The 25,378-nt window shown below is 37.2% G+C and overlaps 3 protein-coding genes across 4 annotated transcripts; 2 read left to right on the top strand and 1 right to left on the bottom strand.

Annotated features, from left to right (window-relative positions):
* Positions 1-7,782, top strand: LOC144035897 (uncharacterized). Of its 2 annotated transcripts, XM_077545969.1 has the most exons (4): positions 1-469; positions 1,317-5,128; positions 5,306-5,429; positions 6,552-7,782. In XM_077545969.1, exons 1-2 carry the CDS (start codon positions 346-348, stop codon positions 2,756-2,758), a joined length of 1,566 nt encoding a protein of 521 aa, XP_077402095.1. In that variant the 5' UTR covers positions 1-345; the 3' UTR covers positions 2,759-5,128; positions 5,306-5,429; positions 6,552-7,782. The 2 variants fall into 2 exon arrangements, with proteins under 2 accessions (XP_077402095.1, XP_077402094.1); XM_077545968.1 differs by having other exon boundaries at positions 1,317-5,429.
* On the bottom strand, positions 6,667-14,448 carry LOC144036523 (DNA ligase 3-like). Its single transcript, XM_077547229.1, has 14 exons — positions 14,440-14,448; positions 14,228-14,383; positions 13,759-13,897; positions 13,607-13,682; positions 12,458-12,545; positions 12,299-12,376; positions 12,104-12,227; positions 11,232-11,374; positions 11,057-11,131; positions 9,462-9,608; positions 9,259-9,393; positions 7,814-7,893; positions 7,623-7,731; positions 6,667-6,806 (listed from the first exon to the last, which is right to left on the bottom strand). The coding sequence occupies exons 1-12, from the start codon at positions 14,446-14,448 to the stop codon at positions 7,861-7,863; spliced, it is 1,203 nt and encodes a 400-aa protein (XP_077403355.1). The 3' UTR covers positions 6,667-6,806; positions 7,623-7,731; positions 7,814-7,860.
* LOC144036522 (uncharacterized) lies at positions 14,447-25,184 on the top strand. Its single transcript, XM_077547228.1, has 9 exons — positions 14,447-14,450; positions 15,523-15,647; positions 18,362-18,443; positions 21,218-21,288; positions 22,104-22,271; positions 23,217-23,363; positions 23,432-23,566; positions 24,912-24,991; positions 25,076-25,184. The coding sequence occupies exons 1-8, from the start codon at positions 14,447-14,449 to the stop codon at positions 24,942-24,944; spliced, it is 765 nt and encodes a 254-aa protein (XP_077403354.1). The 3' UTR covers positions 24,945-24,991; positions 25,076-25,184.
* The last annotated feature ends 194 nt before the right edge of the window (positions 25,185-25,378 follow it).

Genomic DNA, 25,378 nt, shown 5'->3' with positions numbered 1-25,378 from the left:
TGCCGTAGAATATATTTCACGTGACCAATACTCCATTCCAGGCTGCTTTTACATAGCCACACGCGGTTCGCTATAATTCATAATTATTCATTACTGAATTCGTACTATACGAACTTACACATCGACACTGTGCGTCGGTCACTACTCTATCGAAGCCAAACTGCTCCATTTTGTGTCTGGTTACATTCGTATCACCGTCTTTGTCAAAATCTTTCGGCCTCGTTTAGCTTAGCTTATTTTAGCTTAGCTTGCTAGCCACCGAAAAAAAGAGACGTGTTTGTTATCGACATATTGGCTCAACAGACGTCCAATGTGACTGAAAAGTGTCGTGAATATCGTGTGAAAATGTTCGCAATAACGAAAGTCAAGTACAAAGAGGAGCTTTGTGGCGCACAAGAAGAGAATGAGCGACTACGTCAACTGATGGACGCTTTTTGCAAGCAGCCTCGAGTTGTGTTGAACAGAGCAGGTTTGTCACTTATTTAATCAATACTTTTCAACAATATGTCTATTTTGAAAGGATCCTTCATCCGGGCACTTTTTACCTTAAGTTTACAGTTGTTCTCAAGTCGCTTTGGTACATGTCTCAGATAAGAATAGGTGCTCCTATTTTTGATGGTAAATGTTATAAGAATTATATAAGACAGCAGGTTTATTCTTTATTATTGGTTCGTTGACATACCAACATCTAGAATGGGGGATGGAAGACTAGTATATAATTTGGTATTGTAAACAGAAGTGACTAGTTGGACCATTGTTTGTAACTAAATAAAAAACAAAAAACTTTTTTTTTTCTTAGCATAGAATTACCTAATATATTACATATAGACACATATTTATGCTAATGGCACATTGACACTAAGCCCATTACAATGATAAAAAATAAAATAATTTAGGGCTGTTCGGTGGAATGGCCCATTTAGGTTTGACATGCACTTCCTGTTGGCTAAATTGATTTATCTCCCCTGGCTTTATTTGTTCTGCTTTGCTGCCCCCTAGAGGTGAATAATTAATAGTTCGTCAACTCCTCGAGGATGTTGTACAGCTGATGCAGATGCATGCATTTGTTAGCTTTTTGTCAATAAATGCCAGATTTCACAACTTGAAATATTTTCTATATTTATGTGCGGAACAATCAGTGTTACAGGGGCTTACAGAGTAACGTTGAGTGATTTCTGGAACAAAATACAGATACGTAACATTTGCCAGTTTGTTACTCTTTCACTCAGGTGGCCCATGTGATAATCTTAAATATAAAACACATAACATCACAATAAACGGTCTTTACCAAACCATGTGTAACTTGTGTCCCGCAGACGTCAGTGAAAAATATCTTTGTCCTGAGCGGCAGGAGCCAGAGTTCCATGGCGTGAAAGAGGAGGAGGACTTGGAGCCTCTTCAAGTTAAAGAAGAGGAGCAGCCACAACCTCCCAACATAAAAAAAGAAGAGTGGCTGCCACCATACATTAAAGAGGAAGAGCATTTCACAGAGTTGCCCGTGACTGGTGTCCATTTGAAGAGTGAAGATGAATGTCAATATGAAGAGAACAAAGGGGCGGAGTCTCCAAGCAGCAGCTCAAGACAACAAACAACAACAGAAGATGACGAGGACCACCGTGGAGGATCACAAGCAAACAGCCTGTTAGCTCGAATATCAGATGGTGAAGACACGTCACACTCTCCTCAAACCGATGACTATGAACAGTCTGACGGTGATGTGACATGTCACACTGACAGCAAACGTTGGAAATGTTCTCAGTGTGGAAAAACTTTTGGCTGGCAGTCTCTATTGAGAAGACATATGATCAGCCACACTGGAGAAAGGCCTTTTGCCTGCTCAGTTTGTGGTCAAAATTTTGGTCAGGAGGGAAGCTTAAAAATACACACAAGAACCCACACTGGAGAGAAGCCTTTTGCCTGCTCAGTTTGTGGCCAAAAATTTGCTGCGAATGAAACCTTAAAAATACACACAAGAACCCACAGTGGAGAGAAGCCTTTTGCCTGCTCAGTTTGTGGTCAAATTTTTGCTCAGAAGAGACACTTAAAAATACACACAAGAACCCACACTGGTGAGAAACATTTTACCTGTGCCGTTTGTGGTCAAATTTTTGCTGACAAGGGATATTTAAAAATACACACAAGAACCCACACTGGTGAGAAGCCTTTTGCCTGCTCAGTTTGTGGTCAAAATTTTACTGAGAGGGGAAGCTTAAAAAGACACACACTAACCCACACTGGAGAAAAGCCTTTTGCCTGCTCAGTTTGTGGTCAAAATTTTGCTCAGAAGGGACACTTAAAAATACACACAAGAACCCACACTGGAGAGAAGCCTTTTGCCTGCTCAGTTTGTGGCAAAAAATTTGCTGTGAATGAAAGCTTAAGATTACACACAAGAACCCACACTGAAGAGAAGCCTTTTCCCTGCTCAGTTTGTGGCAAAAAATTTGCTGTGAATGAAAGCTTAAAAATACACACAAGAACCCACACTGGAGAGAAGCCTTTTGCATGCTCAGTTTGTGGTCAAAATTTTGCTCTGAAGGGATATTTAAAAATACACACAAGAACCCACACTGGAGAGAAGCCTTTTGCCTGCTCAGTTTGTGGCAAAAAATTTGCTCAGAAGAAAAACTTAAAAATACACACAAGAACCCACACTGGAGAGAAGCCTTTTACCTGCTCAGTTTGTTGTCAAAGATTCCCAAGTAAGGCTAAAGCTAAGACGCACAAGTGTGCTGGTGAGAATAGCAGAGATGAATGATGGTGCAAAGATCATGTCTACCGCTGAATGAACGAATGATCTGTGTACCTGTATTGTATGTGTCTGACTTAACCCTATTTTGAAATTGATTTTGTATATAAAATGTTACATCAACCTGACAAGGGGCTGCAGATTTAAACTATGACAGCTATAATCTGGCATGTTTACCGGTAATTGTCCATTAATATGCATTGTGCCTTATATCGTTTTTAAATTACATTTTCCATGTTTAATATTAAAGGTAATTACAATGACAGTGATTTTAAAAGTACAATTTTGTGATCTATTTGTATTCGTAAATACTTTCTTATAATTATTGTGTGTGCCAAAACACTCAAAACATTGTATATAGTTTGTCCTTTTTTGTTACATTTACACTAGCATGACTCACTTTGTAAATATAATTAAAAAAAAAAAAAGATGTAATCCATTATTACTGAAATAACTTTCTCTTTTTTGGTAAACCCCTTAATAATTTTTATTTTTAACAAGTATGTATGTATATCGATCCGTTATAATCTTAAAAAAATTAATTTAAAATAAATAATGACATACGAAGTGTAACAGAACAACGGTCCATTAAAAAGTATTACAGTGCATACCATAATATGGACTGAAGGTCTATGTGATTATGATAATTATGTGGCCGGGTGGTAAATACAAGCGTTTACAAGAACACTGTACATGAACTAAACATGCTAAATGCTTCTTTATTTTATTTTATTTTGTATGTTGGCGAATATGTGCGTGTGAGGGTGTACTTATTAAGTTCACCTAAAACCTATTAAAAATCCCATACCGTTCACCTAAACCGAATACTTCAGAGTCGTGATGTTGTCGGGAGACCCGAGGAAGGATCAAAGAAAGGAAAGTGAAATCCAGCACCGACCAGACATTACCTACTACCCGCCGGGTTACCAACCAGAGTCTTTCACCAAGCCCAGAAACATCTAAATTCCAACAAATTAGGGAGACCAAAGGAGAGTCTGAGGAAAGGAAGGAAGGATAGATGAAGCAGAGTGAGATCCACAGACATCAGCCTCCACCGATTCAACGGCCAGAGGAAGAAGCAGATTGTGTTTGAATTTCGATAAATTCTGGTGTGGTGGATCTGGCATGCATGAAAACCTCCACCAAAGAGGGGAGCCGTCATCCCGGGCCAGGATAGAGCAAGCACAACCCCCCAGGCCACGGCAGCGCCAAGGGACAACCCCCGGGCCACCAAAACAACCCGCGCCCCCAACCCAACGCAGGACAGGTCACGACAGGCTCGCCAGGCACCCCACCGCAATAACGAATGACGAGATGAACGTGATACGCTGCACTGATGAACACTAACAAAACTGTACATTAACTTAACATGTGTAATGTTCGTCCAAATACGATATAAATATATATTTTTTATTATTCAAATTAATGTATAGGTAAACGTGTTATTTTACTTTTTTTTATTTTAACAATATATTTTTTCCGTGACATGAGATTGTCCCACTGGAGTTGCCGTAGATTTCTCGTGACGAAGATGGATATTCCTTTGCAGGCTGCTTTTACGCAGCCACACTCGCTTCGCGATATAATTCATTCTGAATTCGTACTCGATGAACCTAAACATAGACACTGTGCGTTTGTCACTACTTTATTGAAGTCAAACATAATCGCTACATTTCGTGTCTAGTTAAATTCGTCTCAGTGCGTGTCGAAATCTCTCGGCCCTGTTTATTTTAGCCTAGCTTAGCGTAGCTTGCTAGCCACCAATAAAGGAGACGCATTCGTTTGTTATCGACAAATTGGCGCCAAGTGTGAGCGTAAAGTGTCGGGAATACCGTGGGAAAATGTTCTCAAGAATGAAAGTAAAGTACGAAGAGGAGCTCTTTGGAGCATGATAGAGGAGATATAATTTCTCTTTTGCGTGTTCCAAAAAATTGAAGATAGACTTCTTTGTGAGAAAAATTCCTTGCAAGGATGTCTTATTTCAGAGAATCTCCGGTCACACAACACTGAACATCACGTAAAAGGTGGAATTCCAGGGTGCGCGTGTGCCCCCTCTTTTGCGCAAGACAATTCTTATAGAATCCAAATCGGCAGGAGAACACCCATTTCTCCTCCCATCATGAACAAGCAAAACAGACTGGCTCTCACACAACATGTTACATAATATTATTTTAGTACACAGTTTGCAGCTGTGTTCATCTTCTAGACAAAATATACTCTCAGGGTACCTTTCGTACTTTTTTCCCAAAACAATATATCACAAACAAGTTGAACTTGATTTATAGTGGCCGTGTGATGGTGCGAATAGAGTGTGTGTGTGTGTGAAGCAGAATCTGTTCTCACGAAGGACACAAAGAAGGAATTTTATCCAAAAACAAGGTACCAGAAAGTTTAAGGTCAAATTATACTGAGTTCAACACTATTTCACCTACTCTACACATCTATAAAACATCCCAACATGGTTAAAATATTAAATAAAGAATTAAAAATGTTAATAATGTATAACAAGGACAAGATCAGAACGAACGTCAACTGTTGGACGCTGTTTGTAAGCAGACTCGAGGTGTGTTGAACAGACCAGGGGGAGCAGTGGAGTCGCTTGGAACGCGACACGTCGGGGAAGCGAAAGCTGGATGTGGTGGATTCTTGACAACCACCAACTACCTCAAAAAGGATTCTCGTAAGTTTAAAATGACAAATTTACTTGACTCATTGAGCCACTTTCAACTGTAAAAATATATTTTGTCTATAATTAATGTGATAACTTCCTTATTTTTCATGAATTAATACCTCTCAAAACGAATGTTGTCACTTGCTGTGGACTGAAAGTGACATCACCTGTGCTGAGGAAGTAGGTAACGATCAATCATGTCTCAGTTTGCTGACCAAACCCAGAAAAGCTCTGATTAGTCGTTACCTATTTCCTCAGCACAGGTGATGCCATCTTCAGTTGACAGCAAGTGACAGAATTACTTTATAAAGGTATTATTAATTGGACATGAAAAATAAAGTTGTCACTTTAACTTATTCACTCACAGCCATTTTCACAGAAGCTACCCCCTTCACTCCCGGCTGTTTCACTGGATTTTGACTGATTTTGCAAGACACAGAATATTGTGTTCTATTGCTATACCAACATGGAACCCACCAAAAGAAAGATTAGAGTCTCTTCTTTCATCAGGACAACAAAAAAAAGTACATTTCTATCGGTGTCAGTTTTGCAGCAATTAGCATTAGAATATAGCTAAGTTTCATCATTATTCATAAATCAACATGTCCCTGGTTGATCTCCTTTGCTCTGCTGCCACCTGCTGGCCATTTGTGTAATAACTACCATTTCTTCAACCATTCTTTGTAGTTGAGAGGCTGCATCAAATCTCAAGATCTAGCTTAAAAAAACATATCAATACGTATGAGACATTTTTAAGAGCAAATGAGTTCAAGACAAAATATCTTTTTACTATTGAAAGTGGCACAATGAGTCAAAGTATGCCTTTAACATTCTTGTAAAAATGACTTAAATTTGAAACTTTTTACTCATTGAATAACAAGATATTGTTTTTGTCATCAAATTATATTTTATTTTAAAAAGCGCACCACTTCATACTTGCTCAGACTTCATCTCATGATTTAAATTGAAAAAAAAAAGTTACAAATTAGGGTGTGTACATGCCTGTTGTGGTTCACCTCATGTTGCCTTATTACTTGACCACAGCCAATGAATGACGAGCCTTCAGGAGATTCCCACGGAGGCACATTAAAGGCGTGAACGGAAAGAACAAATAAAGTTTCTTTTTTGCAGCTAGCAAGGGGCCACCACGCGCCTCTTCCGGATGCACTTCTAGATCCAGTCGGACGTCACCCGCTGGGCCCGGCCGCCTCCCTCATCCTCATCCTCATCCTCCCGATTGTCGGCCAGCGTGTGGGTGGCCGAGGCGGCGTCGTAGTCTGCCACCAGGTCGCCGTCGTACGCCACAAAGTAGCGCCGCAGCTTGGCAAAGTCGTCCACGCCGGAGGGCAGGAAGAGCTTGACGCCGCTAAAGATGTCCAGAAGCGTCTAGCCGTGGTGGTGGGGGGGTAGTATGGAAACCGACAAGGTTCCATCTTTTAGTACATTTTCCAATAAAATATGCTAAACCAACCAGCCAATTTGACACACTCATCTGCCGACACCCACGTCACTCACCAGACCAAGCCCCACCTTTTAAAATCACACGCACATTCTCAGTCACAGATACTACAGTGACCCCCAGTGGGCAAAAATAATACCTGCACCTCAAACTACTACTATCTGATTAATCGATGGGACAATTGATTACAATACTAAACACCCGCAACCATATTAGAATTTTTGAAAATTTATTAAAAATAGGGGGGAAAAATGAGTGGTGGCTTGTATATTTTGGCATGACCGCACTAAAAAAAAAATGGTCATCAGCTATAACATGATGAAAGTCGAGCAATCAATGACATTATGGAAGATTGCGTTTTTATTTAAAAAAATAAAATAAAATAAATCTGTTTACAAATTCAAAATATATATTTTTAAAGAATTTTAAGCAAAATGTATTATTTTCCATATAAAGCATAGCAGGATGGTGGTTGAGCAACGAATGATTTTTGGGGATTTGACTAGAATTTGATTAAAATCGAGTGGATTAATTATTTTTATTACAAAGAAAATAATAGTTTCTTTTACTCGTGTTTTTTCTATACTCTGACATTTTTTTCTACCTTGTGGACACCTTTATGGCTAAAAATGTTCAATCATTACTCTGCTCTTTCTTTCCTGAATCACTTCAATTGAGACTTGCTCAAAACTAGCAAAGGAATGCAAATAAAACGCCGTCAATGAAAGGTGTTTTGGACGAACCTTGTCCTTGTTGGACTCCAGCATCTGCGGGGGGGCAGGAGGCGGCGGCGCGGTCACCTTGGCTGTTTTGGCGTGTCCGTTGCTCTGCAATACTTTCACTCTTCCTCACCTGCAAGTAAAAAAAAAAAAAATAAGCACGAATAAAAATGTCAAAAGTTGACGTGGAGAGTGGCGTTTTTTTTTGTGCGTACCTTTTTGGGGGCGGGAGCTTTGACGGCGGGAGAGCTCGGCTCGGATTTCACTGCCTTGCGTTTGGCCGGTGTGCTGTTACCTGCGGACACATGGAATTCAATCTACATGTATGTTTATATTTGGTGCCGATATTTGTTGGCTGAACAATTAATCTGCTGTACTAACCCTAACCCTAACCCTAACCCTAACCCACAATGTGCAAACTATAAAAGACTGAAGAAGAGCATGACTTTTAAAATAGGCGTCCAGAAGAACTTCTTACTCACAAATGCGACTAATATGGTCGCAGTCTCAAACCCCGTTATAGCTTCTGCTTTTTTTCTATTGCTATTACGGCACTTAAGTTAAAAATGACTTTTTTAATTTATGCTATTAGGCTAACAAAATGTGCGTGGTAGCAACTTTTGTCACTTTTCCACCTCACTCCAGTGGTGGCGTTTCCAAAGCTTGCCTGTAACTCAAAATCTTGATTTCCAACACGAAAAGGGAAAAAAATAATAGTGGTCAACAACAAATTTATTTTCTCAAACTGTGATGTGCTGAAAAATTCAAATAGATTGGTTTTGCTCAATCAGGTCAACTTTTTTTTGTATGTTTTTGTTTAGATGTGCAGGTGTTTTTGCTTCATATTAAATGAAAGGAGGTTCATGCCCTGAATTTTGAACAATGATGACGTAAACATTCAATTTACAGGTACTTACTTTCATCAATGTCTACTATTTTATTTAGCTAAAGCGAGCAAAGTTTGTAACTTTTGATTGGGAAAATGTCAGAAAATGCTAAAAGTAGAGGAGTCAGTCGATTAGAATTATTCACATGACTTTAATAATTGACTCACAATTAATCACAAATTTATTAATATCTGAATAATTTATATCTACATTTACAATTAAATGTACAATATTTTTTTCACATTTTTCATACTCTTAACATGAAAGTGGAAAGAAATGTTAACTTAATAAAAACATGGTTGCATTTTTTAGTCACTGATACAGTAAGTTCAGAATTCATGACAAAATGAATAAAATGGAAAATATGTACTGTACTGTAAAAAAACGAGTGTGACAGATGTGTGTTTTTCTGTCACTACATGGCGTAATGGCGTTTGTAAGACAATGGTTACAGCTCAGTGCATTTTTCTTTTCATATAAATGCTGATTAATATTTAAAATGAAGTAACTTGTGAAATTCTGCCCATTTTTAAAATTGTAAAAAATAAAAAATAAAAAACTTGACGCCAGAAAAACCAAAAATCTACTTTGAAAAAATTAAACCTGACATTAACAAGAGAAATGGATGTCATATTTCAATATAAAATTGACCTAAATCAGTTTGTGAAAGGAAGAACAGAAGAAAAAAAAGTAACGCAGCGTAACCGTTAACCATTGAGGTCTCAAAACGGTCAAAACTTGCAAGTCAAAAAGTTTTTGCCCCCTCGACTCACTTGTCTTCTTGGGCTTGGGTTTTCCGGCGCGGGCGAATTCCCGCCACTGTCTCCGCCCGACTCGCCCTTGTCTTGGCCAGAGGGTCCCGCCGTCACTTTGAAGTCGCAGTTCTCCTTGGAGATGCGATACAGCTCCTGGTAGAAGGACCCGCGTTAAAAGCAAATGAGGAGACGACCCGCAAGCCGGAGTGGCGGCGGCGTACTTTGAGTTGCGGCAGGTTGGTGGCGCTCTTCCAATCCTTGTCGTCGCGGACGCGCGTCATACGTGGGAAGCGGATGGAGATGCCGTCGGCGGTGTGCATCTCCGACTTGGAGAACTCGACGCCTGTGATCTCCCACACCGGCGCTTGCTTGAAGGGTTTGAAAGCACAGCGTTGTCACACTTTTAGTGAACAAAATCATTTGCTTCTTTGGACTTGTTCAACAACAGACTTTTATTATTATTATTTGGTCATTTCATACTTATGTTAATAAAGGTTCTGATATTTACTATGAATTTGATTTGGGTATTTCCGAAACTTTTTTTGAACAAAAATTTGGACTATTTTGCTTTTCATCTGGATATTATTTCTTAAACAAAAGACTTTTGATATGCTTTTTGTCAAAAAAATACTATGATTTGCATCTTTGGACTTGTTGAACTCCAGATTTTCATTTGTCATTTGTTCAACTTTTTGTCAACCAAAGTGATTTGGGTTAATAAAGGTTTTGATCTTTTTTTTTTATATAAGAATTTGATTTGTATTTAAAAAAAATTTTTAAACAAAAATCTGGACTTTTTTGCTTTTCATCTGGACATTATTTCTTAAACAAAGGACTTTTGATATACTTTTTGTCAAAAAAATACTTTGATTTGCTTCTTTGGACTTGTTGAACTCCAGATTTTCATTTGTCATTTGTTCAACTTTTTGTCAACCAAAGTGATTTGGGTTAATAAAGGTTTTGTTCTTTTTTTTTATATAAGAATTTGATTTGTATTTTTAATTTTTTTTTTAAACAAAAATCTGGACTTTTTTGCTTTTCATCTGGATATTATTTCTTAAACAAAGGACTTTTGATATACTTTTTGTCAAAAAAATACTTTGATTTGCATCTTTGGACTTGTTGAACTCCAGTTTTTCATTTGTCATTTGTTCAACTTTTTGTCAACCAAAGTGATTTGGGTTAATAAAGGTTTTGATCTTTTTTTATACAAGAATTAGATTTGTATCTTTAAAAAATTTTTTAACAAAAATCTAGACTTTTTTGCTTTTTTCAGTCAAAGACTTATTTTAATTCTTTTGAATTAAACACATTTTCCTTTGGATATAATTTTGTAAACTTAGGTTAGGATTTGTTGACTTTTTGTGATTGATTTAGATCCTTCTGACTTTGTGAACAAATAACTGATTTAGATCCTTGTTTAAATTTTGGGTGAACAAAAAAAAAAATCTTAATAGATACTTTTTGTAAATATTGGACTTTTGGATGTTTATTTATTTTTCTTTTGTGAATAAAGGGCTTTAAAAAAAAGTATTTTAGACTTTTTTTTTGTCAGTGAACGGATTTTGGATTATTTTAACTTTGGCAACCATAAAAACTTTGATTTGGACTGTTTTTGTGAACAAAGGGCTTTAATTGTTATATATTTTAAAGTAAAACAAACAGCTGATTTTGATCACCTTTTGCTTTTTGCAACCAAATGTTTTGCATTTGGATTTGTTGACTTTTTGCAAGCAAATATCTTATCTCTGGCATGCAAATGTGTCGTCCAATAAAAAACGTGCACCCTGATCATTGACCACAAAGCATGAGTCACCTCGGGACTGCGGATGAGGAAATCCGGATAGTAGTTATTGACGATTTTCAGCCACCCGGGGATTTTGCTGGGGTCCTGCGAGATTCAAAACGCACACGATTCAAAACGCACACGAGAGACGACAAATGACGTTGGATGACATCAGAATTCCCGGCAGGCGGGCGTCCTCGCCGACCTTGCTGATTTTGACGACATCCAGCTCTTTCTGGAGCCGAGCCAACATGGCGTCGTCGTAGCCGCCCGAGCACTTGGTGACCGTGCACCACTTCTTGGAGTCCGGATCGTAGCAGCCCATCAGAAAGCTGGACATGATGCCGCCTAACATGGAGACAAACAAACAAAACACGTCATTAGCATTTTTATAACGATGAAATAATGCCAATAAAGGCATTATCATTCAGATATTTGAGGACAAAACAACCATGCGATAATCGATGTAGTGGAGAGAAAATTCGTGTGTCGTGATAATTAGGCGGAAAATGTGATCATTTGACAACAATATGTATAAACAATATTACGTGTGATAATAAAGCGATGATATATTTAGGGGAAAAAAAATCCTCATATGATTTTTGCAAATTTTACCAACGATCACCTCATATGTTTATTATATCACAGTACTACGATGGCGCATTAGGGCCATGTATAATTTTTTAAAACATTTCCGAGGGGGGTAATATTCCGAGTTAAAAAATAGCTTTATTAAGTTGCAAATTTGAGAGCAAAATAAACTTAGAGGACAAATGCACGCTATAAAAAAGGCGAATTTGCCACTTTATAAGTTGCAAATTTACAGCGCTATTTTTTTTTTTAATTTTTGGGTGGAGGAGGGCATAAACAACAGTGTTTTCTTACAAACATCACAATTGAGTAATTATTCACTTATTGTATACCAGAGGAAAATCAAGACACCGTTTTCCAATATTTTACAAACAATAATTTCACGATTACTGTCACAGGAAAAATGGCTTCGCGGCGAAGGGAAACAACTCTGCAGCATTTGCGCTAATCAACGACACGCACGTGCGCATTCACACACAAACGCACCGTTGGAGCCTTTCCCGTAGAAGGCGCCCAGCACCACCAGGTCGGCCGTGTCGGCCATGGCGCCCTCGTTCAGGTAATCCTTCTTCACCTTCAGCCAGTGACGCTTGCCGGGCTCATACGAGCCCTGGTGGACAGCACACACTCACGCGGTCATCATCACGGCAAAGCGGGGATTCTCAAAATCAAAAGTCGGACCTTGACATCTTTGAGCACCAAGCCTTCCAAGCCTTCCCTGATGACTCGCGTGATCATGTCGGCCAGGTCTCCTGCACGCTAACACAAACACACGCACACACACATATTGATACATATTTAGCAGATGGGTCAAATCTACAGAGGTCGTTGCACTCTTACCGTGACGTGCTTCATTTCCGAGAAGAGGATGCGATTGGGCACCTCCACCATGTTGTCATGCAAGAACTTCCTGCGCTCGCACAGCGGCCTGCGGACCACGTTGACGTTTTGGGAACAGGAAAATATTTATTCAGTTGTTGGAGTATCTTACAGGACTTTTTTGGTTTTATGTTTTTACTAAAATAATTATAATCTTAACAAAAAAAATCCCCCCCCCCCCCACACACACAAATAAGCATTTATTTATTAAAAAACAACAACAGAAAAATATTTCAGTGCCTTACAAACCTTTTGGTACTTTACATGACTATTGACTACAAGTACACAACATATATATATATATGTATATATATATATATATATATATATATATATTTTTTTTTAAATTATATTGTTTAGTACACATATTTACATATTATATAATTGTATAAAATATATTAAGCACTTTGAAGATTTTATTAGGCATGCTTCACTCCAGGATATATATATATTTTAAAGAAAATATACTTTTTTAGATTATTATTGTACATTTACAAAATTATACACCCTGCAAAATATAACTGTTTTTTTTAGAAGGTACATTTATGCCATCAACATAATTCCTCAAATCCAAAATTAAGCACCAAAAATGTTGTACTTCTCAAATAAACAAAATTTAAAAAAAAATAAAAATAAAAATCTAAATTTAACATGAATTATTTGAATTTATTTATTATTATTATTTTTACTTTTCTTTATTTTTACAATTTTTGTCATTAAAAATGATCATTAGATACTGCAAATAACTACATCATCTTGGTTTTCATATATAATTGCTAAAATCCAATTATTGCTGTACTTCTTAATTAAACAAAAAATATGTATAATAAGTATAAAATAGCACAAAAAATCTAACAAACAAATGTAACATGAATTGTTTTAATTTTTCACAATTTTTGTATTTTTAAAAACTATCAATAGAATTGATTGAACATGGAAGATTTTAACTAATTAGTATGATATTGTGGACACGGCTAAGATAGGAACTGAGCCCGACCATGAATAGCAAAAATGTATTTGAATGGGAAAAAAGCGGGGATATCTACAAATAAACAGGGGATTGTGTCAAGAAAAAAAAAACATGAAATTGCAACTGTTTTATGACATTACCTTTCCATGAGGCTGTTGCCATTGAAGTAAATGCAATCAAAGACAAAGAGGCAGACGTTGGCATCTTGAAAGGCGGCTTTCTGAAGGACAAAAGAGGACACGCTGGCAACGTCCGCTCACGTTTATCACCCGAGTGGGACAAAGGGGCCGACATCTGAGCTTATGCACGGCCAGCGTCCCAAAGGGGAGGAGCTTGCTGGTGTTGGTGTCGATGAGCAGCACCTCGGCGTCCAAAATCATACTGTGGCCACCGGGGAACGCCTGTGTGATGTAGTCCTTAAAGTGGGCCACCTGGAGACAGCAACCCAAAAAAGACATACATTAAAAACAAAAATAATAAATAAATAAAACTTAATTATTGTTTTTCAATGTGATTTGTAATTTTGAGAACATTTATTGTGCTAATCTCAAAAGTCCGATTCAAAACTCAAATGTTCTGCAGCACCCTCTAGTGGCCAGACTGTCATGTGTGCGGTAGCCTGGAGTGTTTCCTGCCACATACTGAGAGAGCAAATGTTGAGAAGTCCTTATGGGAAATTTCCCCACTGTGAGCCTCTCTAGAGGCTGCTAATCATACAAGAGCTCATACTGATCATGCGTGTGTGCGTGTGCGTGACTGACTTTGTGCGGCAACACGGGTTTGAGGCTGCGGCCGAAGTAGCTGAAGGTGTCGGAGCTCTTGTGCACCTGCACGCGTTCGCCGTCGTACTTGATTTCCGAGTACATGCCGTTGGGGCACTTCTTCATGGCATACTCAATGGATTTGCACGCCTCAGCCTGAGGGAGAAAAATGCCACAAAAGAATAAGTAAGTAAATGATGGCATCAGGGTACTAGAAGCATGGGTAATGGTGAATGGATTAAAAAAATGGCACATTTGGAATTTTTGAGTCAAATTATAAAGAAACATCACCTTAAAAAAAAAGTAAAATGTCCCCATCCATCCATTTTCTTTACCACTTTTCCTCACAAGGGTCGCTGGAGCCTATCCCAGATGGCTTCGGGTAGTAGGCAGGGTACACCCTGAACTGGTTGCCAGCCAATCGCAGGGCACACAGAGACAAACAACCATCCACACTCACAATCATACCTATGGACAATTTGGAGTGTTCAATTAACCTGACATGCATGTTTTTGGAATGTGGGAGGAAACCGGAGTACCCGGAGAAAACCCACACAAGCACGGGGAGAACATGCAAACTCCACCCAGGAAGGCCGAAGCCCGGACTCGATCTCACGACCTCTGCACTGGGAGGCGGACGTGCTAACCAGTCAGCCACCGTGCTGCCCAAGTAAAATGTCATGGTATGTCTTTTTTTTCTCCATCCAAGAAGAGATTAAGGGCCGTGATAAAACAAAACACTGGAATTTGAGTCAAATTTTCAAGACACGTCACCATATTTTTTTAATTATTTTTTTTAACACAGAGGCAAAATGTCATGGCAGGGTGATTTATTTATTTTTTATCCAAGAGGAGATTAAGGGTTATGATAAAACACACCACTGGATTTTGAGTCAAGTTTTCAAGAAACATCAACTTTAAAAATAAAAAATAAAAAAATAAAAATGTCATGAAAGGGCAATTATTTATTTTTTTTATTCAAAAAGACATTAAGGGCCGGGATAAAACAAACCACTCGGATTTGAAATATCACCTTTTATTTATTTTTTATTAAAAAACAACAATGTCATGGTTGGGCAAGAAGATATTAGGGCCACAATAAAAGACCACATCAGAAAATTGGAGACTCTGGATTAGGATTATGCGACATCAGCACAATTGATAAGGATTAAAACAAGGATCTCCTATATTTACTTAGGGAGACGTCTTATCCGGGAGGAGACAAAGGCAACGGAGCGAAGCCTGTTACTTAGCGATGGCTGCAAGGTGAAATGTCATCATTTGTTGTCTGGCAGGCTCTGATAGCCATCCGCAGGGTGCTGCTAGCACAGCACGCCGCCTTCCTCGTTTCCGGTGCCGACCTCTACGACGAGCTGCTCAGCTCCACCGCCACCGCCATCCTCTCCACGGGAAATCCCAAGTAAGCGTCGCTCTGCGTACGGTTATTTGAGCCGGAAGTCAGCCATTTTAGGTTGAAGTAGCCATTTTGTTGTGAATTCTTGTGCTCAAAAGTTATTTAAAAAATCAGCCCCTGTCGCAGGGTTGACCAATCAAAACAGGGTGGGCATGTTTATCTTAACAAAAAGCACAGAGGGCTGTGCAATTAATGGAGATTCAATTCTAATTTCAATTGTTACTCTCCACAATTACAAAATCAGCATGATCGTAAAATTAAAAAGATACGATTATTAATACTTATTTTGAGTTGTTTAAATTTATACATTTGCACCTTTTTATTTTATAAGAAAAAATAATAATAAATGTTCTTTCATCAAACTTCCTTAATTATAGTGTTTCAAATAATTATTTTTTTCTTTATATTTTTTACGTTTAAACATTTTCTTGTTTTGTACCCAAAAAATAAATCATCGTCCTAATCGTGATTTCAATTAATTAATGTAATCAATAATCATAATCGTGATTAATATTTTCTTAATAATCGAGCAGCCCTACAAGGACCCATACCCCAAATTTTACAGAAAATTAGACATTTTGGTTTCAAGCAGCCATTTTGGGGTGTCACAAGGTTCACCCAATGGGCTCTTTGCACAAATCCACTACTTCCTGAACTAATACCCCTCCTTCATTTCCTGTCTTTCATGAGTGGACAAGCTGATTAATTCAGGTGTGCCTGACCTCCGTAACCACGGCAACAATGGCCTGACACACCTGGATTCATCCATTTGTCCAATCGTGGAAAGACAGGAAACAAAGGAGTGGTGTTCATTTCATGACAGAACGCAGGAAAAAGTCTCAAGGATCCATCCCCAAAATTGAACAGAATTTATTTTGAAGCAGCCATTTTTGAGTGAATTCCTGCACTCAAAAGTTTGATCAAATTAGCCCCTGCCACAAGTTGGCCAATCAACACAATATTGGGTGGACATGTCTGTCATAACAGAACGCATGAAAGAGTCTCAAGGACCCATTCCACAAAATGAAACAGCAAGTCGGCCATTTTGGTGTCAATGTGATGAAATTCCAGAGAGGTTTTTTATTTTTTGTGCTTCAGTGGATTTTATCCTTCCCTGTTGAAAGTGGAGGACGCATGTAAGTCAAACCAGTCATAAGATTTATTTTTTATTTTTTCTGGTAACCAGATTCCACTGCACCGCTCCCCAATCAATCAATCACAGCCCGAGTCACGTCGACGTGCCTGGAAAAATTGAATTTGCATCGAGCCGAGTCGCGCCGCGCACGGCGGAATATGCAGCCGAGCGCGTGGCGCGGAAAACGCAGCCTCTAAAGACTCGCCTCGTCCCATTTGGGCCCTAAAGTGGCGTCTGATGTATCAGCCGCATTAACGCCGGCTCCTGCTCGGCTGCTCGCAACAAAAAAAGCCTTCAAAGCACTCGGCGAAAGATTTGCACATTCTCTTTAAGGAGGCAAAATCATCCTACAAAGCGTCTTGTTTATTTTATATTTGAAGTTAAAGTCAATGTTGGTCAAGCATGTCATAAATGTTTCCGCACCCTTCCGAGAGGCTTGCACCGTGTGTCATGGCTGCCCCCTGCTGCTGAAAAGATGGCATTTGGAAGGGCACGCACATGCTGCTTGGACTCCATCATGCAAAGTGGAATGCTGATGTTTGTATTGATTTCACATACACGTCCATCATTTCCTCTTCTACTTTGGACTGTCACACTGAGAGCTGTTTTGAAGTGGTTTTATTTTCGCAATATTACACGGATAAAACTCCAGTCTAATCCAAAATTAGGGGCAAGAGGCAATTACAATTTTCAATTGTAATTAATCTTATGACTTCACGAGTTAACTCGCGATTAATCACAAATTTTATATCTGTTCTAAATGTACAATTAAAAAAATGCTTGGTTTTTCATACTCTTGTTAACAAAAGTGGAGAAAAACGTTAAACTAATAGAAATAGTTCAAATGAATTTTTGATGTTTGTAGCCGTCAATGACAGTGAATGAATTAAATAAATATATATATTATTAAAAATTTGGGCGTCAGGCAATTTGTTTTTAATTGTAATTAATTGCATGACTTCACTATAGTTAACTCGCGATTATTCACAAATTTCATATCTGTTCTAAATGTACAATAAAAAAATTCTAGGTTTTCATACTCTTGTTAACAAAAGTGGGGAAAAAAGTTTCACCAATAGAAATAGTTTAAATAAATTTTTGACGTTTATAGCCGTCAATGGCAGTGAATGAGTTAAGTATTTTCTTTTCTATAATAGCTGGAAGCTTTAGCTAAAATAAGCAAAAAGTTAATGACAATGAAATACATTAAAAAAAAGAACAATAAAGAATATAAAATTCTAAAATATTTTAAGTTAAAATTGTGATTCCCCTATGATATTAAACGTAATTTTTAAAAGTCTGTTTATTGCCCTCATTATATGACTTTATTTTATTATAAAATCTTGTAAAAATTTGATTTTTTTTCTCCCCCCTCATTTTGGCTTGCAATTTATGATTTTTTTTGTCATAAAATTGTCTTTTTTCCCCTCTTATTGTTTTAAATGTAATTTTATTGTATTATTTTTAAATGTATTTTTAAATTATATTAACATAAATAATATTAAAATTGTATGCCCAGCATGTATAAATGATTTGTGGTCGTTGCAGTAAGCCCAAATGTTCTCCTGGTCTTCTTTGTCCTCAGCTTGGATGCACTGCTGGATTCTGGCGTGTACACGGGCGAGATCACAGAGCTGGCAGGAGGGCCAGGAAGTGGCAAAACTCAGGTCAGTCCACACGTCTCAGTCTTTAGTCTGGCTTTATTTTGGGGAGCATTGATTACCTTTAATTTTTCTGCATTGGAAGTGAAATATTTTTTGGGGGGAAGACATTTAAAAAAAAGAATATGTAATATATGAAATGTGTTTTTTTTTTTAATCCCCTAACATTTTTTTATACAATGCCCATAATATTTTTAAAATGTAAGTTTAAAAAAAAAAGAATCCCCAAACTTTTGGTGGTCTTAGTTCATTTTTTGTCATAAAAGAAAAATGTCAAAATTGAAATATATCAAAACATAAATGGAATGAAATGCCCATACAATTTCAAACAATTTCTATTTTAAAAAAATCATATCAACCCCCCATTTTTCTTTTGTTAAATATGTTTTTGAATGCAAAAAAAAAAAATCTAAAATTTAAAAAAATGCACAAAATGTATATATTTTTTTGGGGATAAACTAGAACCCCCCCCCCCCCAATTTTTTTAATTTTTTTTATTATTTATTTATTTTTGATGGCTATATTCTAAGGCTTTTTTTATGACCATTTATAGTAACTGTCTTTCTTTCTTTCTTTTTTTTAATGACTACATGTAGTAGGGGTGTTAGAAAAAATCGATTCGGCAATATATCGCGATATTACAGCGCGCAATTCTTGAATTTATTTGATATGCGGCCAAATCGATTTTTAAGCATAAATTTTTTATGGAAATATTCAACAAAACGTCTTACTTAGGGTTAGGATTCACACATTAAGTATGCAAGAATGTTATATTAACGGAACATTAAGCCTTAATATTTTATTTCAGTGCTGTTCAAACATGAAACAGACTGCAACCTGTTTGTTAAATGCAGAGGCTCATTTTCAGATAAGTAAATACATTTTCATACAAATCTTACAGTGTATATGTACAAGTTTACTGATTAGTATTTTCTGAATTTGAGTTTGAAAAAAAAATCGCAATAATCAATTTATAGATTATTGATTTTTTTATATTTATTTTTTATTTAAAATTATATATATATATATATGTATATATATTTGTGTATATATATATGTATGTATATATATTTGTGTATATATATATGTATGTATATATTTGTGTGTGTGTATATATATATATATATATATATATATATATATATATATATATATATATATATATATATATATATATATATATATATATACACACACACAGTGGTACCTTGGCTCACAAACTTAATTGGTTCCCACAGAGAGTATGTGAGCCGAAAAGTTCGTCTTTTAAACAAGTGTTTCCCATAGGAAACCATTGAAATGAGAATAATCCGTTCCCAGGTCCCCATAAAACACAATTTTCTACTAAAAAAGCCTTAAAACTACACAAAATATACCTTATTTTATGTATAATAAATGTGCTATTGTATTGTAATTAAAGAAATACACTGTACTGTATAATAAAGTGTTTTTATTTGCAAAACTTGCAACTTGCCTTTGTGATGGTACAGTAGTTGAAGGCTTGATGGAATGGAGTGGGAGGAGGAGGGAGGGAGTTACTGTTTGGAAGGAGAGTCCTCCGGTGTGGCTTCTCTTCTTTGCTTCTTAGGAGACTCTTTATCCTTGTTGCTGACTAAAAACCTCTTAATTGACACCTGTTGCTTTCTGAGTTGTAAGGTCTTACGAAACTGAGGCATCACATTATCATTCATCATGTTGATGATTCTCATAGCCACAGTCTTTTCTGAATGGTAGTTGACGTAGTCGCTCATTCTCTTATTGTGCGCCACAAAGCTCCTCTTTGTACTTGACTTTCGTTATTGCGAACATTTTCACACGATATTCACGACACTTTTCAGTCACATTGGACGTCTGTTGAGCCAATATGCCGATAACAAACGCGTCTCCTTTTTTCGGTGCCTAGCAAGCTAAGCTAAAATAAGCTAAGCTAAACAATGCCGAAAGATTTTGACAAAAACTGTGTGATACGAATGTAACCAGACACAAAATGGAGCAGTTTGGCTTCGATAGAGTAGTGACGGACGCACAGTGTCGATGTGTAAGTTCGTATAGTACGAATTCAGAATGAATAATTATGAATTATAGCGAACCGCGTGTGGCTATGTAAAAGCAGCCTGGAATGGAGTATTGGTCACGTGAAATCTATTCTACGGCAACACCAGTTGGACAAATCTCGTGTCACGTAGGGGGTTGGGGGCATAATTTAAGTAAGGCAGTTTTTATGACAATGTATAGAAAAAAATTACCAAAAAAACAGCAATTTTTAGGAAATCTTTTATATAATCAAATAAAATTATAATTTTTTTTATAACAACCATGTATCATAAAGGTGGTTTTTTTTTTCAAAATGAAAAAATGTTACAAAAAAAACAAACATTTATAGGAAATCTTTTATCTTATACATATTTAATTTGTTATGGCGATAACAAAAAACTACCAGCCAAAAAAACACTTAACTTTTTGGCCGGTTAATAAGTCGGGCCCTACTAATAATTAACTTGTTTTTTATTTCCTATTTTTCCTAATTACAGTATTTTTCCTCTGTGTATTCAAATGAATTGTGTGCAAGCATGTATTTGAAAATCTTTTAGGATTTTTTTTCGCCAGCTGTCATTTTATTTATTGTAAAAATGATCGTACAAGAAACTATTAAACATTATGACTTTTTGTGTAATCCTTTTTTTTGGGGTGGGGGGACTCCCCCATAAGTCCTTATTTACAAATTCTAGTTTATACATTTCAAAATGTATTTGCCATAATATTTCTAACTTTCCCCGTAGGCATGTACAGGATGAGCCAAGTAGCCATCGCCCTCAGGACCTTGGCCAAGGATTTCAACATAGCCGCCTTGGTGAGGATGAACACGCACACACATTGTAGGATGTCGGTCAGTGCTGAGTGGTGATGGGATTTTTGGCTCTTTTGGGTGATCCGGTTCATTTGGATCGGCTCAGTGAAAAGAGCCGGCTCTTTTTGGCTCTCAAGCGGCTCTTAAAACTTTAGCTTTTCTTTGAAATATTTACGACAAATTTACGTGAAAAAGAGAGCGACATACGTAGAGAGAGAGAGAGAGAGAGATTTTCTTTACGCCCAGTGTATAAAGTTTTTATAAAGCATTTCCAACAGCATAACTTCATGATTATTATTATGACGTTCAGTGGAAAATCACATTTCTGGGGTAATGATGGTTTTCTGCTCTTTTGGGTGGAGCGGTTCATTTGGATCGGCTCAGTGAAAAGAGCCGGCTCTTTTTGGCTCTCAAGCGGCTCTTTAAACTTAAGCTTTTCTTTTCAATATTTACGACAAATTTACGTGAAAAAGAGAGAGCGACATATGTAGAGAGAGAGAGAGAGAGAGAGGGAGGGAGGGAGAGAGAGATTTTCTTTACGCCCAGTGTATAAAGTTTGGGTGTTTGCTTAACCAGTATGCATTTCCAACAGAATGGCTCTCAAGCGGCTCTTTAAACTTTAGCTTTTCTTTTAAATATTTACGACAAATTTACGTGAAAAAGAGAGAGCGACAAAGAGAGAGGGAGAGGGGGGGGGGGGGTGAGGGAGACAGTATGGAAATGACGGAGCCGGCTCTTGAGGGAGGGAGTCGGCTCTCATCGTTCACTTCAACGCGAACGACCCATCACTAGTGCTGAGCACGGCGTGCGGTCCGCAGGTGACCAATTACGTGACGAGGAGCGAGGATGGCGAGCTGCAGCCGGGCCTGGGCGTGTGCTGGAGTCACGTCCCGAAAACCCGAGTCCTGCTGGAGCAACTTCCGGACACCGCCACCGTCGGCGGATCCGCTCTCTGGTCTGCCGCCCTCCTCAAGTCCTCCAGGCGGGTAAGAAAATGGCGCCCCCTGGGCCAACAGACCAGGGGGGTATTAAATCAATCAACGAAGCAAAAAAATAAAGCCAGGTTCATGCAAAAAAAAAAAAAAAATCTAATGGTTCAGATTAATCAACAAAATCAGGTTGAAACAATTGGAAAATCCAAATTGATCAAACTTTTGAGCAGCACATATATATGTATGTGTATGTATAAATATGTCTATATATATATATGTGTATATATATATATATATATATGTTTGTATATGTATATATATGTATGTATGTATATATATGTGTGTGTATATGTATATATATATATATATATATGTTTGTATATGTATATATATGTATGTTTGTATATGTATATATATGTATGTGTGTATATGTATATATATGTATGTGTGTATATGTATATATATGTATGTGTGTATATGTATATATATGTATGTGTGTGTATATGTATGTATATATATATTTGTGTGTATATATATATATATATATATATATATATATATATATGTTTGTATGTATATATTTAATTTTTTTTTTAAAGATACAAATCAAATTCTTATATAAAAAAAGATCAAAACCTTTATTAACCCAAATCACTTTGGTTGACAAAAATTTTAACAAATATCAAATTGACAAATGAAAATCTGTAGTTCAATAAGTCCAAAGATGCAAATCATAGTATTTTTTTGACAAAAAGTATATCAAAAGTCCTTTGTTTAAGAAATAATATCCAGATGAAAAGCAAAATAGTCCAAATTTTTGTTCAAAAAAAGTTTCGGAAATACCCAAATCAAATTCATAGTAAATATCAGAACCTTTATTAACATAAGTATGAAATGACCAAATAATAATAATAAAAGTCTGTTGTTGAACAAGTCCAAAGAAGCAAATGATTTTGTTCACTAAAAGTGTGACAACGCTGTGCTTTCAAACCCTTCAAGCAAGCGCCGGTGTGGGAGATCACAGGCGTCGAGTTCTCCAAGTCGGAGATGCACACCGCCGACGGCATCTCCATCCGCTTCCCACGTATGACGCGCGTCCCCGACGACAAGGATTGGAAGAGCGCCACCAACCTGCCGCAACTCAAAGTACGCCGCCGCCACTCCGGCTTGCGGGTCGTCTCCTCATTTGCTTTTAACGCGGGTCCTTCTGCCAGGAGCTGTATCGCATCTCCAAGGAGAACTGCGACTTCAAAGTGACGGCGGGACCCTCTGGCCAAGACAAGGGCGAGTCGGGCGGAGACAGTGGCGGGAATTCGCCCGCGCCGGAAAGCCCAAGCCCAAGAAGACAAGTGAGTCGAGGGGGCAAAAACTTTTTGACTTGCAAGTTTTGACCGTTTTGAGACCTCAATGATTAACGGTTACGGTGCGTTACTTTTTTTTCTTCTGTTCTTCCTTTCACAAACTGATTTAGGTCAATTTTATATTGAAATATGACATCCATTTCTCTTGTTAATGTCAGGTTTAATTTTTTCAAAGTAGATTTTTGGTTTTTCTGGCGTCAAGTTTTTTTTTAATTTATTTTTATTTTTTACAATTTTAAAAATGGGCAGAATTTCACAAGTTACTTCATTTTAAATATTAATCAGCACTTAATATGAAAAGAAAAATGCACTGAGCTGTAACCATTGTCTTACAAACGCCATTACGCCATGTAGTGACAGAAAAACACACATCTGTCACACTCGTTTTTTTACAGTACAGTACATATTTTCCATTTTATTCCTTTTGTCATGAATTCTGAACTTACTGTATCAGTGACTAAAAAATGCAACCATGTTTTTATTAAGTTAACATTTCTTTCCACTTTCATGTTAAGAGTATGAAAAAATTGAAAAAAACATTGTACATTTAATTGTAAATGTAGATATAAATCATTCAGATATTAATAAATTTGTGATTAATTGTGAGTCAATTATTAAAGTCATGTGAATAATTCTAATCGACTGACTCCTCTACTTTTAGCATTTTCTGACATTTTCCCAATCAAAAGTTACAAACTTTGCTCGCTTTAGCTAAATAAAATAGTAGACATTGATGAAAGTAAGTACCTGTAAATTGAATGTTTACGTCATCATTGTTCAAAATTCAGGGCATGAACCTCCTTTCATTTAATATGAAGCAAAAACACCTGCACATCTAAACAAAAACATACAAAAAAAAGTTGACCTGATTGAGCAAAACCAATCTATTTGAATTTTTCAGCACATCACAATTTGAGAAAATAAATTTGTTGTTGACCACTATTATTTTTTTCCCTTTTCGTGTTGGAAATCAAGATTTTGAGTTACAGGCAAGCTATGGAAACGCCACCACTGGAGTGAGGTGGAAAAGTGACAAAAGTTGCTACCACGCACATTTTGTTAGCCTAATAGCATAAATTAAAAAAGTCATTTTTAACTTAAGTGCCGTAATAGCAATAGAAAAAAAGCAGAAGCTATAACGGGGTTTGAGACTGCGACCATATTAGTCACATTTGTGAGTAAGAAGTTCTTCTGGACGCCTTTTTTAAAAGTCATGCTCTTCTTCAGTCTTTTATAGTTTGCACATTGTGCGTACAGCAGATTAATTGTTCAGCCAATAAATATCGGCACCAAATATAAACATACATGTAGATTGAATTCCATGTGTCCGCAGGTAACAGCACACCGGCCAAACGCAAGGCAGTGAAATCCGAGCCGAGCTCTCCCGCCGTCAAAGCTCCCGCCCCCAAAAAGGTACGCACAAAAAAAAACCGCCACTCTCCACGTCAACTTTTGACATTTTTATTCGTGCTTATTTTTTTTTTTTTTTACTTGCAGGTGAGGAAGAGTGAAAGTATTGCAGAGCAACGGACACGCCAAAACAGCCAAGGTGACCGCGCCGCCGCCTCCTGCCCCCCCGCAGATGCTGGAGTCCAACAAGGACAAGGTTCGTCCAAAACACCTTTCATTGACGGCGTTTTATTTGCATTCCTTTGCTAGTTTTGAGCAAGTCTCAATTGAAGTGATTCAGGAAAGAAAGAGCAGAGTAATGATTGAACATTTTTAGCCATAAAGGTGTCCACAAGGTAGAAAAAAATGTCAGAGTATAGAAAAAACACGAGTAAAAGAAACTATTATTTT

Source organism: Vanacampus margaritifer, chromosome 16 (genome assembly GCF_051991255.1).
Source record: "Vanacampus margaritifer isolate UIUO_Vmar chromosome 16, RoL_Vmar_1.0, whole genome shotgun sequence".
Taxonomy (NCBI): Eukaryota; Metazoa; Chordata; class Actinopteri; order Syngnathiformes; family Syngnathidae; genus Vanacampus; species Vanacampus margaritifer.
This window is presented reverse-complemented; position numbering and strand designations above follow the sequence as displayed.

Bases quoted from the DNA above. Each gene is read 5' to 3' on its own strand.
- LOC144035897 (XM_077545969.1), top strand. From the start codon at position 346: ATGTTCGCAATAACGAAAGTCAAGTACAAAGAGGAGCTTTGTGGCGCA. The intron at 470-1,316 runs GTTTGTCACTTA...TGTGTCCCGCAG, and splicing joins AGTTGTGTTGAACAGAGCAG to ACGTCAGTGAAAAATATCTT.
- LOC144036522 (XM_077547228.1), top strand. The intron at 22,272-23,216 runs GTAAGAAAATGG...AAACCCTTCAAG, and splicing joins TCCTCAAGTCCTCCAGGCGG to CAAGCGCCGGTGTGGGAGAT. The intron at 23,364-23,431 runs GTACGCCGCCGC...TCCTTCTGCCAG, and splicing joins CCAACCTGCCGCAACTCAAA to GAGCTGTATCGCATCTCCAA.
- LOC144036523 (XM_077547229.1), bottom strand. The intron at 12,546-13,606 runs GTAATGTCATAA...CGTGGTCCGCAG, and splicing joins GGCAACAGCCTCATGGAAAG to GCCGCTGTGCGAGCGCAGGA. The intron at 11,375-12,103 runs GTGCGTTTGTGT...TCTCCATGTTAG, and splicing joins CTACGGGAAAGGCTCCAACG to GCGGCATCATGTCCAGCTTT.